The following is an 18,676-nucleotide window of genomic DNA, read 5'->3' on the forward strand; positions in this document are numbered from 1 at the left end:
CTCATTTCCAGCCCCTATCACCAGAATACTTTTTTCTGTGTTTAAAGTAAGCCATCAGAACTCTAGTACCCTGAATAAGCATGGCTACCTGAACTAGAGCCCCAGGCCATATTTAATTTATGCCTGTTTCTAAGACTCGCCTTCATATTCTTCTTCTGTACAACTCTTCAAATTTCAGGTTTTAAAAATATTCTAAAAATTCTTGACACATTAAAATAGAAGCTTTGCATGTGTTTGTAATACCATTAACTTTTTAGAATGTACTTTTATTAGAAGCTGAAATGTAAGTTATTGCAAACAATAGCTCTCTCTTCATAGTGTGTGCTTTTTTATTTTAAAATTCACATTTATGCAGGTATTGAATAGTATAAGTAGCAGTGCCAAATACTGTGGAAGTATTTTGTTAACATCTGTTTACTTGTCAAGTAATCCACTTATTTTTCTCCCCCGCTTCAGTTGATATTAAGTGCTTTGCTTAATCTTTATTACTTTGTATTTCTTTACCCTTGCAAACTAAAGGTAGTAGGTGAGAAAATTCTGAACAGATGATATTTAGTGCAGGCATATGACTTCATGCCTCTATAATCCTAAAATGGTGTTAAATCTTACTTTAAATCTTAATCTTATCTCACTTTGTTGTGGTATAGTTTATAAGCGATATGATATTTCAATTGTATGCTCTTTTCTACTTCTTTAACTTAATCTTTATTCTGTTTTGTTTTCAATTACCATTTAGTTCTACTACTTAATTTATCATCCATCTCTGAAGTCTGGTTGTGCCTTACAGTCTCTAGTTTCAGTTTAGTTGGCAGCCTTTTAAATTTTGAGTACTACCTAAATACCAGTTGTCAGATGCAACATCAATGACTTGGATTAGATTAAACATGATAGGTGCTTTTCTGTTGTGTTAATTCTTACCCAGAAAAGCAGAATGTATTTTTTGTAAGTTGGTTATCAGGGATTCTGGAACACGTATTTTAATATATAAAGTTCATACTTTCTAAAATTAAGTTCATGGAAGATAGAAGCAAATGCCTAGAAATTTCTGTATCCTAAAATTCCAGTTGTAGAGGTGCTGGTAACCCCTACTGAATTTTAAAAAAACATTTTAACTTTTGTTCTGTACCAAAAATGGTATTCTCCATCATTAGAGGAGAGTAAAACCATTAGCTTTAAATTTTTCTTTTTCCTAAAATTAGGTAATATGATGCCCTAAAACTTGCTATTCTAGTGTCTTATGTAAACTATCACATGTAGCAGTTAATAATAAAAAAATGAATATTTTTAAGCTCCTCTAATTTCTTTCTTAGCCTTTTATTTACTGTGAGGTTTTTGTGTGCTTTTAAATATTGTTAAAATAACAACATTTAGCATGAGATTGATTTTTTAATGGATAAGTTTTATGAAGTTTTATAAATAGTAGATAGAACAAAATGTCATAGTCATTTGGGGTTTTTTTTGTTTGTTTTTGCTTAAAAAATATTTGATAAGAATGGAACTGACTTTGTGGTACTAAGTTAAGCTCTTTGGTAATTAGATTTTTTTCTCTTGTTGTGAAAGCGCTTTTTTAAAAATTGTAATAATCATGTGACTTTTGGTTGTAGTTCTGACTTACCTATCTCATCTTGGCAGACCAAGAACCATCTCTAGGACCTTTTCTCTGGTCATTTTTATTGCTGTGGTAATGAAAGAAAAGATAAAGATTAGTGTAATTTTCATTTTTTTCCATTTCTACCTTTCTTTAACCCTTTGCTACCCAGTAGTCAGAATTCCAAGTGACAGTTGAGAAATGAACAGTTCAGTTATGAAGGACTACAGGACAAAAGGACTAAAAAAAGTTTAGTTCTTTTGCCCCATGGATTTATATCCTGGAGCAAGAGATTAAGTTTACTGAAGCAGAAACCAACAGTGATGCCAGGTTGTTGTTTCTTGAGCTGTAGGAAGCAGAAAGGCAGCAAATACCGGGTAAGGCAACCTGTTGATGCACTAAAGAAGAGAAAGCTCCATTTGGGATGTCAGCCTGTGGATAGATGATGCAAATAGATTAGTTTTAGAAATCTCATTTATTCTGAATAAAATAAAACTTTCTTGGGGTGGGGGTTCTTAGGTGTCCTTTTTAGTTTTTGGTTCACCCACTGTGTTTATTGAGCACCCACTGTGTGCCCAGTGCCTCAGGGACACTCAGCCCCAGCCCTTCCCTCTGGAAGCTCACAGTTCAGCCAGCTGGGCCTAGAGAAGTGGGTAGGACATGGAGTCCTTTTGTTTTTCAGCATCTTGACTTTAGCAAAGGAGCAGCATGGCTTTTTATTCTTTTTTTTTTTTTTTTTTAATTTATTTATTTTCAGAGAGAAGGGAGGGAGAAAGAGAGGGTGAGAACCATCGATGTATGGGAGAAACATCAGTTGGTTGCGTTTCATAATGCCCCCAACCAGAGACCTGGCCCACAGCCCAGGTGTGTGCTCTGACTAGGAATCAAACTGGAGACCTTTTGGTGCGCAGGATGGTGTTCATTCCACTGGGCCACACCAGCCAGGGCAACTTTTTATTCTTATTCTATTAGATTGTTAAGATTCAGTGATTAAGCCCTGGCTGGTGTGGCTCAGTGGATTGAGCGCCAACCTGTGAACCAAAGGGTCACAGGTTTGATTTCCAGTCAGGGCATATGCCTGGGTTGTGGGCCAGATCCCCAGTGGGGATGTGTGAGAAGCAACCACACATTGATGTTTCCCTTCCTCTCTCTCTCCCTCCCTTTGCCCTCTCTCTAAAAATAAATAAAATCTTTAAAAAAATTTATTGATTAAGATTATTAAGTAATAAAACTATGGGGACAGGAAGTTTTTTTCTCTTTGCCCTGCTTTCTTGTTGTATTTTATTGCAGAAGAATTCATTATTATATAAGATGTAGTTTTGAAAATCTTCTAGGGAGAAAAATTGGGTTGGATTTAAAATAATGTATAAAGTAAAAATATTGGATAGATGCTAAACTGGGTCAGTTTTGTGGTTTGAATACTGAATGAGCAGTTAACCAAGAATACTTGTTAAACTGTGACCTCATTGAAGGAACTGTCACTTTATTAAATATTTACTAATTGAGTATGTTAGGAACTGTGCTGCATGCTGAGGCTACAGAGATGAATGAGACTTGGTTCCAGTCCTCAAGAATATGGTTTAGTGTGGGAATATATATATATATATATAGCACAGAACAGTGTGAGAAATAAAATTCTTGAACTGTGTGTATAGGTTAGGAGGAAGACATAATGAATTCTGTTTGAAAGGGAGTGAGGGTGAAAGTGGGCAGAGAAGAGACAGCTAAAACTGATTTTGAAAAATGGCTTTGAATTTGTCAAACAGCTAAGAGGCAATCCAGGCTGAGGGGATATAGTGTTAAATGTTGTGGTAGTATATGAGAAAAGTATATATTGAGAGCATACTGTAGAAGTGCAGAGTATGAGGTGTAAGGAGTAGAAAGTCACTAGGGCCTAATCATGAACTTTGTTGTGTAAGGACTATGAACTTGATTTAGTGTGCAAGTATGGCACTGAAGAAGGGTGCTGCAGGAATGAATGTGTTTCGTCTAGCATTTTAGGTAGAGTACTACTCTTATGACAATGCAGTGTTTGAATTTATGTAGGGGCATAGTATGTAGGACTCAAAGTAGGATACATCTAAACGGTTAGCTTGGCCTTAATAGTGTTGTCTTTTTTTAAAATTGAGCTTTAATTGACATATTAGTTTCAGGTGCACAGCATAATGATTTGATATTTTTGAATATTGTGAAATGATCACTATAAGTGTAGTTAGCATCCATCACTATATGTAGTTACAAATTTTGTGTTGTCTTTTATGTGAGATGGTATTCATCAGAAATAAAGATGGGCAAAAACCATCTTCATTAAAGATTTGTTAACTTATTGCATGATTTATTTTTCACAGTTTATAAACCTGATTAAATGTACTCTTGAAAGCTCCTGTCTCCTTTCTGATGGTAGGAAAAATTTTTACTGTTTGGAAATTCTTCTGGTATACCTCACAAAATAATCGTTATGGACTAGAGGCAGGGAGAAGAATTGGGGTGTTGTCTTAGCTGAGATTACTAAAGCTGAGAGCATAACCTAGGGTGTAGAAGAAAAGTGGATGCATTTTAGGATTTGGATTTAAAATGGAAAAAATAATAGTGTATGTTAAAAATGGTTGTAATAACATTGGAAAAAAATTGAGAAACTAGTAAAACTAGGAGAGAGCAGGTAGGGATGGGTGCCAGACAGTGTTTCAGGAAAAAGACCCTCAACCTGTTTTGTCAGGGTGATTAGCTGCCTGAAGGCCTAGGGATACTGAGGGGAAGCCCTGCTTTTGGACACACGATAAGTGATGACCATGGGGACTTGTGTGTGTATGGGGGGATGGCAGGAGGGGCCAGTTGCAGGGATCAACTTACATGTTGTGTTTTAATTCTTTACAAGGAGGATGTGTTCATGTGTTGCATCTGAAATTTATAATCAGTTTTAAATATTGGCCTGGGTGGTGGTCATATAACATCTACGCGTTTGCCTATACAAATGTACCTTAGTTTTAAAAGTTAAAAAATCTACTTATACAAAGAAAGAACAAAGCATTTCCTGGCCTTCAAGACCTTAGAACTTTTTATTTTTTTATATTTGAAGAACTGAATTTATTAATGTAAAGGAGTTCAGACAAATTCTCTTCTTATCCTTAAGATTTTTTTTTTGTAGTGATTCATAACATACTAGCCCATTTGGTTCTTCATCATTTCCTCTTGTGTAGCTGCTTCTCTTCTGTTTTAAGTTTGGTAAATTTATTCTTTAATTATTAGCAGTCTTCAAATATGGGTCATTTTCCTAAATATTGGATTTATTTAAAACTAAACAATTTTCATAAAATTCTATTTCTAAAGTAGTTTTACCCAATGCAGAGTTGGTAAACTAAACTCTTTTTGGTGATTTTTATTTTAGCCTAGTAAAAATGTCGTGGAACAAATGGAAAAATGGTAAGAGTTTATAACTTTCTTTTTATATTTTAATGACTCACTTTTACCAAATTTGAGATAACAGAATTATTAACTGGATTAATCTAGATTCTTAAAATTCTTTTGTCCTTCATAATGGACAAGAGTGGCATGCTTTGTAACGATTTGATTTGGGATTGTATTAGGTTTGTGGGTGTAGTGTGTGACAGTTATTGTTTAGGTTAGCATGTAAACATGCATTACTTGAACACATTTTACTTATTGGTAAAGAAGTATCCTTAGACTATAGTCAGTGATCCTCAGAAATGTTTCTAGAATTAAGTATTGTAAGGAATGATGGACGCAGAAGTTAGTCCATGTAAAATATTTAAGAATGGTGTTATTCATTTCCCTTATAAAATAGTTCATATGTATGTTTTAAATTTATAATTACAGCATTCAAGAAAAAGATGAGAAGTTGAAGACTGTGGAAGAATTACTCGAAACTGGACTTATTCAGGTGGCCACTAAAGAAGAGGAACTGAATGTAAAACACTTTTAGATTTGTTTTTCTTGTGAAGGGATTTTACTGTACTTTGTGTAAGATTTTTCCCACAGCTTTTAAGCTGCATATGAGTTACCCACATTTTATGATATTTTTTTCATTAGATTTAAGATTTTATTAGAAATACAAAAATGCATAATTGATTATAGCATTCACTGCTTTAATGATGTAGATACTGTTGTTATGGTTTGTAAAATTTGCTTCCCTACTTCCACCCATGTTCAAATTATAATCAGTGATAACTAGCAGACTTTATAAGTTCATGAAATAGCATTAGAGGCCAGAGAAGGGAGATACTGCAGTTCTCTTTTATGATTATCATTAACTGACTTGAATAGGATAGATAGGGTGCTGGAAGAAATAATTTAAAAAGATGATTTTGAGTTTAGTGTGACAAGTGGAGTGCTTTGTGGTTGTTAAGATTGTGGAAACATAAGTAGACATATTTGTGGGGATAATTGAATTAAAAATCTATTCAGTTAGCTCTAGAAGTTACAGGATTGTAGACTGATAGAAGAAGTGAGATTTTTTTGGGCCTTCCAGAGAGAGAGAGTTGGCTAAAGGAAAACAAGAAGCTTGTTTATTTTGAAATAGCTATTTTTTCTCAGAAAATTAAAGTATGTTCTGCTTATATGTCTTTGAAAAAGGCAATAAGAACAGAAAATTCATCTTTGATGAAAGAAGTTCAAGACTTAAAGGCTAAGCAAAATGATCAGGTAATGATCCTGCAACCATTCTTTAAAACAGTGAACAAACCTGTTACATTCAAACATAGCAAGAATATATTGTTTTGTCTGTTTCTGCCTTCTGCAAAGTGGAATTTGTCAATTACAGTTTTACTCTAAATGATTAGTGACTTGTTTATCAGTAGTAGAGGCAGCAGTTTATTGGATGCTGACTGTATCTCAAGCACTAGGTAGAGTACTCTACATAGGACGTCATTGCTTCTTATGACTGATAAAAGGTTTTAAGTACACGAATAGAAAGTGAGACTCATTTAAATAATGGTAATTTTTTTAAAAAGATTTTATTTATTTTTAGAGAGGGAAGGGAGGGAGAAAGAGAGAGAGAGAAACACATCAATGTGCGGTTGCTGGGGGCTGTGACCACAGACCATGGTCAGGTCTGTGGTCTGACTAGGAATCGAACCTGCGACGCTTTGGTTAAATAATGGTAATTTAAAACTCATTTAAAATTAAGTAATTTTTTTTTTAAAGATTTTATTATTTTTAGAGAGGAGAAGACAGAGGGAGAGAAACATCAATGTGTGGTTGCCTCTTGAGCGCCCCCTACTGGGGAACTTGGCTTGCAATGCAGGCATGTTCCCTGACTGGGAATTGAACCATGGACCCTTTGGTTTGCAGGCTGGCACTCAATCCACTGAGTCACACAAGAGCAAAAATTATGTAATTTTTTAGTTGAATTTTCTCTTTATCTTGTTAGAATTATTCTATAATTTTAGCATTTATGTGTTGATTTTTTCTTCAGCCTACATTTATCATAAGTAGCCTTAAAGCTGCTTACTTTGAAAGTGCTTCTCATTTTTATAATTATGACATTAAAATCTGGTAAGAATTCATTCCTGGGTTTACTTTTCCCCTTTGGATTTTGGTGTAATGGAAAATTTAAAGATAACATATTTTCTATTTCTGACCCATATATATTTTGACCAAATGATTAACTAGGATTACTTTCTATTTCCAGGTCTCTTTTGCATCTCTAGTTGAAGAACTTAAAAAAGTGTAAGTGATGACAATATTAAACTGGTTTTCCTCTTTTGGTCTGTTTTCTTAGTGCTGGTGAATCTTGTTTTATTGTGCAGTTGAAATAGTTGATGTGTGTTAGTTTACTTTTCACTCTAGAATTTTTCATTGATGGAGTAAGCTGTGCTTTTCCCAGTACAATGTGATTGTGAAAAAATTTATTTCCATAATTGATTCCATTTAATTTCCTAACTTGTGACATTGAATTGTTAATTTTCTGTTTCTGTGGTAGGAACTACTGATTAATAGTCTTTATGGGATAGGGAGATAAGTTCCTTGATAGTATCTTCTTTCTGAGATGTCTGTAAAGTTTGATGTCGTAATTGTGTATAAGTTCTGGCACAGGTTTTGTTGCCCTAAGGGCCAGTATTGTTGAGAGGAGCTTGATTCTCCCTACTGTTCTTTAGGGTACAAGTCTTCTATTCTTTTGTGTACTTTCGAAGCATGTCACCAGCTTCTCCTTGCGCGCATAGGGTTCAGTCACCTGGTAGTTACTGATCATTTCTCATTTAGAAAGAGGTTTAGGTATTTCTACTATGCCTGATATGTTGTTATTTTACTTAAAATGGAGAGAATTCATTTGGTGAGCTTTTTCATGATTCGGTGCTGTTCTTAGTTCTATTCAAGTTTAATACTGCATTTCTTTAAGAATTCATGAGAAAGATGGAAAGATCAAGTCAGTGGAAGAACTTCTTGAAGCTGAACTCCTCAAAGTTGCTAATAAGGAGAAAACTATTCAGGTATTGTGAGAGAGAAAACTGTTGTTTGTTTATCGACTTTAGTGAATACCATTTAATTTCATGTGTTTGTCTGTACATTGCATTTTATGTCAATTTCTGTGTTTCCATTGTCCAATCTTGTCTGTTTTGTCATTGTCAAGGATTTGAAACAGGAAATAGAGGCTCTAAAAGAAGAAATAGGAAATGTCCAGCTTGAAAAGGCTCAACAGGTAAAAATCCCAGAGCCATAGCATGACAGATATGTTAGTGTATGTGTATTTATGAGCTCTTTGGTTTTTTTCTTGTTACTTGGGAAAAAAAACTTTTAGTAGTGTGATGTAAGTATATTGGGTTACTCACTTTTTATTTTTTTGCCTGATTTGAGAAAATGTTCTTTATATTTTAATCACTGTGTTTGAACTCTTAAAGATTCTTTTTTAGGAAATTTTCTGTATTGTTTCATTTTAGTTTACCAATTTAAAACACATAACACTTTGGTAAATCTTTTAACATTTTTTTAACTGCATGGACTGTAATGTTTTGTTATAGAATATGTATTGCTCAATATTTGCCTTTGGGACAAAGTACAGATTTCATTGGAGGATTTCAGAGGTAGGAGTGGTTACTGGAAATGGGTTTTGGTGAATTTAATAAGGCTTCATTGAAAAAAGGTGAGATTGCATGGAAGAGATGATTCATTCATTCATCCAACAAATTCATTCAACAACATTGGAGTTCCTCCTACTTGTCAAAGCATTATGTTAGTGATTGAAGATAATGTGCTGAATGAAATGGAGTATTATGATGAAAAGATAAGACTCCTCTAAATATAGATGGAGAGGTCAGGAAAGTCTCCTGAGGAATTGACATCTAAGCCAAGATCTGAAGGGGGACTATAGGGGATGAAAGGTTCTATTATAAACTGTGTGTGATAAGAATAGGAGATTAAAGAGGGGCAATACAGAGTGCTGTTGAGTAGCTGGCCTTGAAGACTCAGAAAAACGAGCTCTGATATGGTAGGGAGGTATGTGGGCAGTTTGATGTTTTAATTTTCACAATTACAGAAATATCACATTATTTAGACTCATTATTCATAACTATATTCCTTACCACCACCTGCCCTCCTACCTTACATTTTTAATTTGTTGCTCTTATTGTCTTTGGAGTCAAGAAATGACAAAATTAAAACATCTCATTTTGGCATGAATAATTCAGCTAGGATCTTTGTAATTTGGAATGTATTTTAAAGTTTAAAGTAGTTTAAAGTTTATCATAAAACTTTAATAAGGCAAGTTGAAAGGATTATGAGTTACTTTCTTCTTTGTATTTCAGTTATGTATCACTTCGCAAGTTCAGGAGCTTCAGAACTTGTAAGTACCATTTCTTTCATTTCTCATTAGTATCTTTTTTCAGCAAGTTCAATGCAATTATAATTAAAGTCAAAGCTCCTTTTTGTTTGATTTCAAGTAATATTTTAGGGTATGTCAAATTATAACCTCAAGGTCTTAAGTTTATATTAGGATTTAACCTGTAATTTTTTTTATGGGAATAAGGATAGAGTGGGAAGTTTTATTTTTCATGATTTAGAATCTGAATATGACTTTAAATTAAGATGATGCTTTTTGCCCATTTTAATGGCCACTGTGAAACTGGCCATATATTTCATACCCAAACCAGGTTTAATAAGCTGTCTAAATTTGTATTGACTTAAACAGCTTGGTATGGGGTGAGAGTAGAGCTACCCTGATTTATTTAATATCTGGATCTATAGTGATAGATGGGTTTAATCATCTTATGTTTCTTATTTTGATATTCTAAAATCTTGTATGTCCTTACACTTAAAATATTAACTTTTTAACTTATTTTAATTAGTTTGGGCTATAAATACAACCTAAAATATACTTTGCGGTATATAGTATTTTTGCTTTGTATTGTCCTATAACATTTTCATTGATAGTTCTTTTAAATTTATTATCAGATTAAAAGGAAAGGAGGAGGAGATGAATATCATGAAGACTGTTTTAGAAGAGAAGGAGAAAGATCTAGTCAATAGGGGGAAATGGTTACAGGTGAGAAGATAAAAGTAAACAACTTTTTTTCAAAGATTTTATTTATTTATTTTTAGACAGGGGAAGGGAAGGAGAAATAAAGGGAGAGAAACATCAATGCCTGGTTGCCTGTCACACACCCCCCATCAGGGACCTGCCCCACAACCAAGGCATGCGCTTTGACTGAGAATCGAACCAACGACCCTTTAGTTTGCAGGCTGGCACTCAATCCACTGAACCACACCAGCCAGGGCTAAACAACTTCTTTTATACTGGAATATCAATTCAATTCATACCTATTCTTTTTTAGGATCTTCAAGAAGAAAATGAATCTTTGAAAGCTCATATTCAGGATGTAACACAACATAACTTGAAAGAGGTAGAGTATAAACAGGTTACCAGCATATTACAATAAAAATGAGAAATATTGATTTTACTATATTAGAAAGCAAAGAAGGTAATATGTTTTCTGAGTTTCTTTGCTTTTAAAATTATTGTAAAACTCATAGACACAGACAATAGTATAGGAAGGGAATGTGGGGGGTCATAAAGGGTAAAGGGGGTGAAATATATGGTGATGGAAGATTTGACTTTGGGTAGTGGGTATACAGTGCAATATACAGATGATGTATCATAGGGTTGTATACTCAAAACCTATGTAATCTTATTAACCAATGTTACCCCAATAAATTTAAAAATGTTCGTAGACTTCATGAAATTACTGATGTGGAATTAGAAAGTTGTTTAATATTGATTAATAAAGATGTATTTTTTACCTTTAAAAAGATTATTGCTGTACCATAGCTTTGTTGTTGATAAAATAAGTTAACTTTTATCACTGTCAAGTTGGTTTTTTCTTGATTTGTTAGCCTAAGCCTAAAAGCAACTTCTGTCCTTACATTTTCATGTAGACTATTAAGTTTATCCTTAAGTATCTGTATTTAATTGGTGTATTAATGTTAATCATTTTAAAAAATGGATAATAAAAATTAAGTTAAAACTTTGTAATAGTCGATTAATTTTTTGTAAACTTAACACTCTAAAAAGTCTGTTAATTAAAAAAATAAAAAGCAAAACCTAAAAATAAAAAAGCAAAACCTTCAAAAAAAATTAAGTTAATATTCATTGTTTCTGTTTTATAAATGACACAGTCTTAAATTTATCACATATAATTACGTTTTTATATTGGTGAGGTGTTCTATATATGTATATATGTTAAAGTGCCTGATCCTTTTAATGTTAGAACTAAAAATGGGAATCTGTTTCTTAGGTATGTTCTGCATCACAATTTGAAGAACTTGGGACTGTGTAAGTATACTTAGCCAGCATTTTAAAGAGAAAGCTCTCATTTTTCAGAACATGCTTGAATATTTTAACGAGTTTCTTCTATGTCATTAACTTTCTCATTAAGTAGGAATTGTAGTCCAGAGGCACATAAGCAAAGTCTCTGTTTGGTATAATAAAACATGGACCTTTTAAGTGCTTTCAGATATCTGGAGACTTTATTCTTTACAAACCCTTCAAATCTTTTTCTGAAATATTCTTTCCGCGTCATATAGACTGGTTTTATGTTTTGTTTTTGTGTTTTTTCCCCAAAAAAACAAAGTATGCAATTTTTGTAAACAGAGGTTAGAATTATTTCAAGTTAAAATTATTTTAGTATTTGAAAGAATATCTTTGAATTAACTAGATGCTAATTTTAACCATAATCTTGATAATAAGTACTCTTTCTATAAAAGTAACTTGTTTATTGGGGAAAATGGTATCTGCTGTTATAGCAGGTATGCTGTGCAGAGTAGTAAAAATATTGTATGTGATTAGCATAAGAGGTATCAGTTTTTGTAGATGTTTGCCTTGGAAAATTTTTTATCCTATAAAGTCTGTTCTCTTAAATCAGTTTACAGTGGTGAAAAGGGTACCTGAAGTTCATCTTTTTGGTCCCCTCTAGAATTATTTTTAAGAGATTTTTGCTTTGATGTGATGTCATCAGTCTTTATTGATGTTTAAGAAGTAGCCTAATAATCTGTGTCTTTAGAAGATAGTGAGGATCTATATTAGGCCATTGCCTTCAGGAAGACAAAGGAGATGTCTCTATTCTCCGCACTAAAATTGCTCATTTGTACAACTAATTGTGTATCTTGTGGGTATTGTATAATTGTCTAGGTGCTTTTGTCATGCTTGGTAATAGATTAGAATATGATTGTGGCCTATTTATAGTAAGTATATAGGTCTTTAAAGTATGTAATTTTAGATTTATTTCTACTTCACATTTTTTTAAATTACTAGGGTATTTTGTAGGGGAATCAGTTGTAGGTTTACGTAAAAAAATTGAGAGGAAAGTATAGATTTCCCATATACCTCCCTCCACTATGTCCCTTATTATTTGCATCTTGTATTAGTGGCACATTGGTTACAATCGATGAACCAAGATTGATATATTTTTATTAACTAAAGTTCATAGTTTCCATTAGGGTTCATTCTTTGTCTTGTACATTATATGGATTTTCAGGAATGTATAATAACATATCCATTTTTACAGTATCATAAAAAAATAGTTTTGCTGTCCTAAAAGTCTCCTTCCTGTGTTCCACCTACCCCTTTCTCCATCCCTCCCCTTCTTTACCTTCCCACCTTTCCTGCCTTCCCTCCCCCAGCTATTTGGCAGTCTCTGATCTTTTTACTGCCCATAATTTTGCCTTTTCCAGAAATGTCATATGATTTGAGTCACACAGTATGTAGCCTTTTCAGATTAGCTTCCTTCACGTGGTAATATGCATTTAAGATTTGTTGTTTCTTTTTAGTTCTTACTGTTTGTGTATGCATTTTTGTCATTTTCCTTTTTTTAAGATTTTATTTATTTTTAGAGAAAGAGGGAGGGAGGGAGAAAGAAAGGGAGAAAAACATCAATGTGTGGTTGCCTCTCACACACCTCCAACTGGGGACCTGGCCCACAACCCAGGCATGGGCTCAGACTGGGAATCAAACCAGCGACCCTTTGGTTTATAGGCTGGCGCTGAATCCACTGAGCCACACCAGCCAGGAGGCTTTTTGTGATTTTTCAAGTAGACCTAATAAACATGTTGAAATTGTAGATTAAGATGGGATAAAAATAATATTCAACTCAGCAAATATTTCAGAGCCTATTTTGTGCCTTCTGCCACTAGGAATACTGAAATAGCTGAAATGGGTTTCTGCCTGAGGAAGTATATAGTTAAATAGATCATTTAATATTGTTAAGTGTTGTGCTAGAGAGGTCTGTGTTTAAGGTGACAAAGGAAATTGGGATTTACGTGGTCTGTATGTATAGTGAGATGTATCTATGATGGATTAGGGACAACCAGATTAAATTATTTGTAGCATCTTTTCAGTACAAAGGTTTTGGAATGAAATTGTATTCCAAATTTAATTTAATTATGGCTTTCATTTTAAATTTTCCTCATAGATAAAGCTGTACTTCCTTAAGAACTATTAAGTATGAAATAAATTGTAGCAGTTTTAGGATGTACTTGACTTTGAGTTGAATAATTCTGGAAATAATTGTCTTTTAAAACATTTATAAGTTGGTGTAATATGGGAAGAAAGCTGATAGGCATTGTTTCTGCTATCTTTTTTTATCTTACAGATGATAATGGAGTTTGGTTATCCTTTTTTATGTGTATAACTAAATATAAGGTTTTTGTAAAAATTCTAGGTTGAAAGAAAAGGAAAATGGAATGAAGAGAGTAGAAAGTATGCCAAATGAGAGGGACAGTGATCTTTCCAGCAAAACGAAGCTGCTACAGGTGAATATGCTTACTTAAAATTAATTGTGTGAATTACTGTCTTTGGATGTTTCTGAAACAGTTTTAACTACTATAAAAGAAAATAGAATACAGAATAACTCTCCCTCCCACCTAGCTCTGGGTCTCATTCCTCAAAGATCACTTATTATCATTTATTTGCATATCTTTTGAGAATGTGCCCATGTACAGGTGTGTATGTAACCAAGCAAACCGGGGCTCAGCCACGTGGCACCTTGATACGGGACCCAACAATTAGTGTTGAAGAAAACAGGTTTTTATTTACAGATTTCCAAACTTGGCGGTGCTGAGAGCACTCCTCCTCAGTGCCCTGTTCTGTCGCGAAACGCAGCACTTCCCTTGCTACCCAAAAGGCTGTAAGCCAAAATCGTGCCCAGAAGTTTCCCATATCCTTATCTGTTCTTAAGCCGGTTGCTCACGCAGATCTCTGTCCTCTTTGGAAAATGCTCTTGGTGTGTTTCAGAGTTGCCATCCACTGCAGCAGCTCTCTCCTTCAGGATCCTGGGGTACATTGTCCTCAGTCTCCTTGTGGTGGTTCAGGGAAACATGTGCCTTTTCCCTGGGGCAGCAGCACAGCTATTACTTGTCATTGTTACGGATGTAGCGAATCATCCACTCCCCCTTCCCCCAAGTGAGGTTTGTGGGGAATATGCTCTGCTATTTTTGGGGACCTCTGCTCTGCACCCTGATACATGTATACTTAATTGTTTTTTATATTTAATCATACATGTGTATTTTGCTCCCTCTCTCCCATTAATAATGTTTTTGAGATCTTTGCTGCACATAAACACTTTTCTTTCACTTTTAATGCCTTTATGGAATTTTGTTTTATGGTTGTGTCATCTTAGTTTATGGATACCTAGATTATTTACGGTTGTGATTCTTGTTACAGTACTTCTACAGCGAATATCCTTGCACACAAATTTTTAATACTGTTGCTAGTATATCTATACCTAAAATTCCTAAAAGTGAAATTATGGTTCAGAGTTTTCTGCAGAGGTTTTTTAATTTCCTTTTTGAGAGAGGTAGTTAAAATAGAAAATTAGTACATCCTCACCTTCATGTAGTTAATGTGGAAAGTACTTACAGAGCATTCATTTGAAGTGATACCAGATTTAGAAGCCTGCATTGTCTCTGACTACTCATGTTCACATCATACTCCAAGTGTTGGTTCTGTCGTATCCCATTCCCTCCCAAGCAGGCTCGTTTTAAATTTGTTGGATAATACTCTTACTAATTTACATTCCCACCAGTTGAGGGCCATTTCCTTTTCATCCTCTCCAGCACCGACAAAGATGAAAACATTTGGTATTATGCTTGGTAGATGGTCAGATTGTTTTAATTAGTGTTTGATTGATTGTGAGGGATGTTAAGCACTCCTCCTTTGCATATGAATTGGCCTTTAATTTTTCCCATATTTTTTCTCCGGGTTAACTCTTTTTACTAATTTGTAAGATCCTTTTTAATGTAAGGGAAATTAATGTTGGCATGTGTGAGGTGATTTGTTTGCTTAAGTTTTTCTTTTGACTTCGTTTGTGGGTTTTTTTCCCTTTCTTTTGGAAATTTAAAACTTTTGTGTATAGTGAAAGAGTAACAGTGAAGTAACAGTAACAGTGAAGATTTTATTTAGCACTCAGTACTTTTTATAAATCTGTGCATGTTTTTATTAAAATTGCTTGGTGACATATAGAATATACATAATTTTTACCTTTGGCGTTGTCTTAATCTTTTGTACATCAATGTAGGTAATTCTTTGAGTTTTAAGTCTTGGGATGAAAGGTGTTTCTCATGGTATGATCATAAAAACATTTCACGTATTTCTAATATATTCACAACTTATTTTTATTTAGATGTTTTATCCTTAGGTACTTTGAGTAAGTTATTAGAATAACATTTTAACTTAAAACAAAGGCTAGCCACATTATTGAATAATCCACGATAGGATTATTTTACCTCAGTAGTTCTGCCCCCCAAGGGGCCCTGAGCAATATTGGAGACATGCGGGGTCACCACAGCCAGTGGAAGGCTGCTGTCGTGCCTAATGGGTGGAGACCGTGGGTGCTGTGAAACATCCTCAGTGCTCGGGACAGCCCCCACGGCAAAGTAGCATCTAGCCCAGTGTATCACTAGAACTTGTCCTACCGGTTCGAAATGCCACCGGTTCTAAATTCTTATAGGTATTTGGGTCTGTTTCTGGATTTTGTTTTCTTCCATTGAGACATACCCACTTTCAGACTAGTACTAAATAATTTAATTATTTTATAATTAGGGATTATTATACCCTCTTAAAATTTTTACTATTTTAGAATTTTCCTGGCTTACAGGATATGTTTCAAAAGTTTATACAGGAAATAAAAAGCTCTGTTCAGGTATTGATGTTTAATTTTTGTTTAAATAGGAGGTACAAGATGAAAACAAATTGTTTAAATCCCAAATTGAGCAGCTTAAACAACAGAACTGCCAACAGGTAAGTACTGGTAGGTGACTTGCCATTGATTTATATGGTGAAAAATTGTATAATGCAGGGTGGTTTACAAGTATTCTTACCATTTTGGCTGTTCATTGAGAACAAAGTATGTGTCATTTTTATTTATGTGTTTATCAGGCTTCCTGAAAACCAAAGCAATTTGCTGTGCCATATCCAAGATAAAATCTATAATTTATAAAATATGTACAAATAACAGTTGATCTGTATTCCAGATCTACTCTGTGTCTGTGTGTGTGTTTTCAGATCTTCTAGAATTTTTTTCAAGCAAGTCAGTTAAAATCCCACAGAGGTCAGTTTCAACTTATGTGTATACCCAGCAACTCCTTATCTCAAATGAAACATCAATAATTGGAGAGAAAAGAAGAAATGTGTAATATTATAAGTAATAGTTTACCACTGTTTCACATACTTTTTTGAGGTATAATTCTGCTTGGTTAAAATAAAAAAAATTTTAAACGTGTTATCAAAATGTCCTTTAAATTAATTTATAACCTATATGAATAAACTAAGGAAACATTTTGAGGAGCAAAAAAATTAGTTCCTGTTGAAAAGAAGCATATAGTAGTTTAATTTGAGATATTGTAGTCATTAAGGAACAAATATGTGTGAAGGGCTGTATACCTTTATATATTACATAAAATCTTTTTGTTACAGGCAAGTTAACTGTAATTTTTCTTTTGACTTCATTTGTGGTATTATTTGACTTTCAGAAGCTTAGTGTAGTCAAATAGAAAATACACAGTATGAAAATTTTAAGGTATTCACTCATCCTTTGTGCCTTGTGGGAAATTGATAAGTATTTGTTAAAGAGTTTAAGTATGTAGTAATGGTGAAGATTTTATTTAGGACTCAGTACTTTTTATAAATTTGTACTTGTTTATATTAAAATTGCTTGCCAACATATAGAATGTATGTAATTTCTACCTTTGGCATTGTATAAATTTATATCTGAGAAGAGGCAAGTTTTTAAAGTCTTCTAGAAAGCTTTGTTTTGAAATAACATTTAACTCTTTTAATAGGCATCTTCTTTTTCCCCACATGAAGAACTATTAAAAATGTAAGTAATAATTTTGATTCATAATTTGGGAAGTGGTAACTTTTTGTGTACTATATAGTTCTAAAACAAGCAATTTAATATAGCTACAAATGGTCACCCAATTTTTACATTTCTGTTTGGCTTTTGAACTACAGATCAGTAGAGCTTAGCTATGCCTTTGGCTGAGCTAATGTACCTTTTTATGGTATTTGTATTTCTTTGAACATTTTATTTAGATTTTATTTTTGGGGCATTCAGAAAACATGAATCAAATTAAACAAATTATACTTTTTGAAGGCTTTACTTATTTAACCTAAATTTTCACATTTATTCTTTTATCATGGTGGAATTAAATGAAGAACAATTTTGGCTTAATGCATTTTAAAAAAATCTTATAATCTTTATGCTTGTTCTCTTTTAAGGAGACTTTTTTTTTAACTGAAACTTTTTATTGTTGGCCTGTATTTTTCTGTAAGAAGCTACATACATTTAAAGGTCATTTCAGATAGGTATGTTTCAACATGTTAAATGTCGAGCATATTAATTGACAGATGATATAAGTATCCAAATGTTCTATCATTACGGCTTGTTTATAAAGTTGGTGGTTTATGGGAAGGGTTCACGGGAACAAACTTAAAGGACACATGGACAAAAACTAGGGGGAGGGTGGTAATGAGAGGGAAGTGGGGAGGGTTGGGAGGGGAGCTGGATTGGGAGTAAAAGGGAGAAAACTGTACTTGAACAATGATTAAAATAAAATTAAAAAAAAGTTGGTGGTTTACCAGTTTAGAATTATTTACTGTAAAATTGAGTCTTGGGTTTGACTATATAGAGCAAGGGTGGACAAACTTCTATAAATGTCCTAATGGGGACTATTTTAGGCTTTGTGGACCACACAGGTCTGTTCCATGTATATGTATGTGTATATTATTTTTCAAAAATGTACAATCAGCTCTTGGCTGGAGGACCATACAAAAACAGACTCAGAGCATTAGTTTGCCAACCCCTTATATAGAACCTTATTCTTAAGGAAGAGCTATTCAACATGTGTACTTTAACCTGTTACTCAGGCTGCTCTCCAGTATAACAGAATTGAATTGTGACTCTTTGCCATTGCTTTCTTCATTTCTGGGAACTAACTCATTAAACAGAAGCAGAAAAACAAGAACCTTGTGACCATTAGGAAAATAACAAGGGAATACCTACCCTGCATTCATAGTGTACTTTTATTGTGGGTTAGCCACTTTAAAAAATTCACAACTGATTTTATTACCTTCTGGAAAAAAATAAT

At 33.6% G+C, this 18,676-nt stretch overlaps 1 protein-coding gene across 10 annotated transcripts in view; it reads left to right on the forward strand.

The window, feature by feature from the left end:
- Window positions 1-18,676, forward strand: part of KTN1 (kinectin 1) — a 110,785-nt gene that overhangs the window by 66,749 nt on the left and 25,360 nt on the right. For 6 of the 10 annotated variants that reach the window (XM_028508270.2, XM_036010285.1, XM_036010280.1 and 3 more), the window contains exons 19-31: window positions 4,974-5,008; window positions 5,423-5,513; window positions 6,179-6,247; window positions 7,236-7,273; window positions 7,944-8,034; window positions 8,175-8,243; window positions 9,346-9,383; window positions 9,992-10,082; window positions 10,372-10,440; window positions 11,332-11,369; window positions 13,753-13,843; window positions 16,260-16,328; window positions 17,369-17,406. In XM_028508270.2, coding sequence (XP_028364071.1) covers window positions 4,974-5,008; window positions 5,423-5,513; window positions 6,179-6,247; window positions 7,236-7,273; window positions 7,944-8,034; window positions 8,175-8,243; window positions 9,346-9,383; window positions 9,992-10,082; window positions 10,372-10,440; window positions 11,332-11,369; window positions 13,753-13,843; window positions 16,260-16,328; window positions 17,369-17,406 — 827 coding nt within the window. The remainder of the gene's footprint in view (window positions 1-4,973; window positions 5,009-5,422; window positions 5,514-6,178; window positions 6,248-7,235; window positions 7,274-7,943; window positions 8,035-8,174; window positions 8,244-9,345; window positions 9,384-9,991; window positions 10,083-10,371; window positions 10,441-11,331; window positions 11,370-13,752; window positions 13,844-16,259; window positions 16,329-17,368; window positions 17,407-18,676) is intronic. The other 4 variants (XM_036010279.1, XM_036010281.1, XM_028508272.2 and 1 more) reach the window with 2 other exon arrangements.

Source organism: Phyllostomus discolor, chromosome 1 (assembly GCF_004126475.2).
Source record: "Phyllostomus discolor isolate MPI-MPIP mPhyDis1 chromosome 1, mPhyDis1.pri.v3, whole genome shotgun sequence".
Lineage (NCBI taxonomy): Eukaryota > Metazoa > Chordata > Mammalia > Chiroptera > Phyllostomidae > Phyllostomus > Phyllostomus discolor.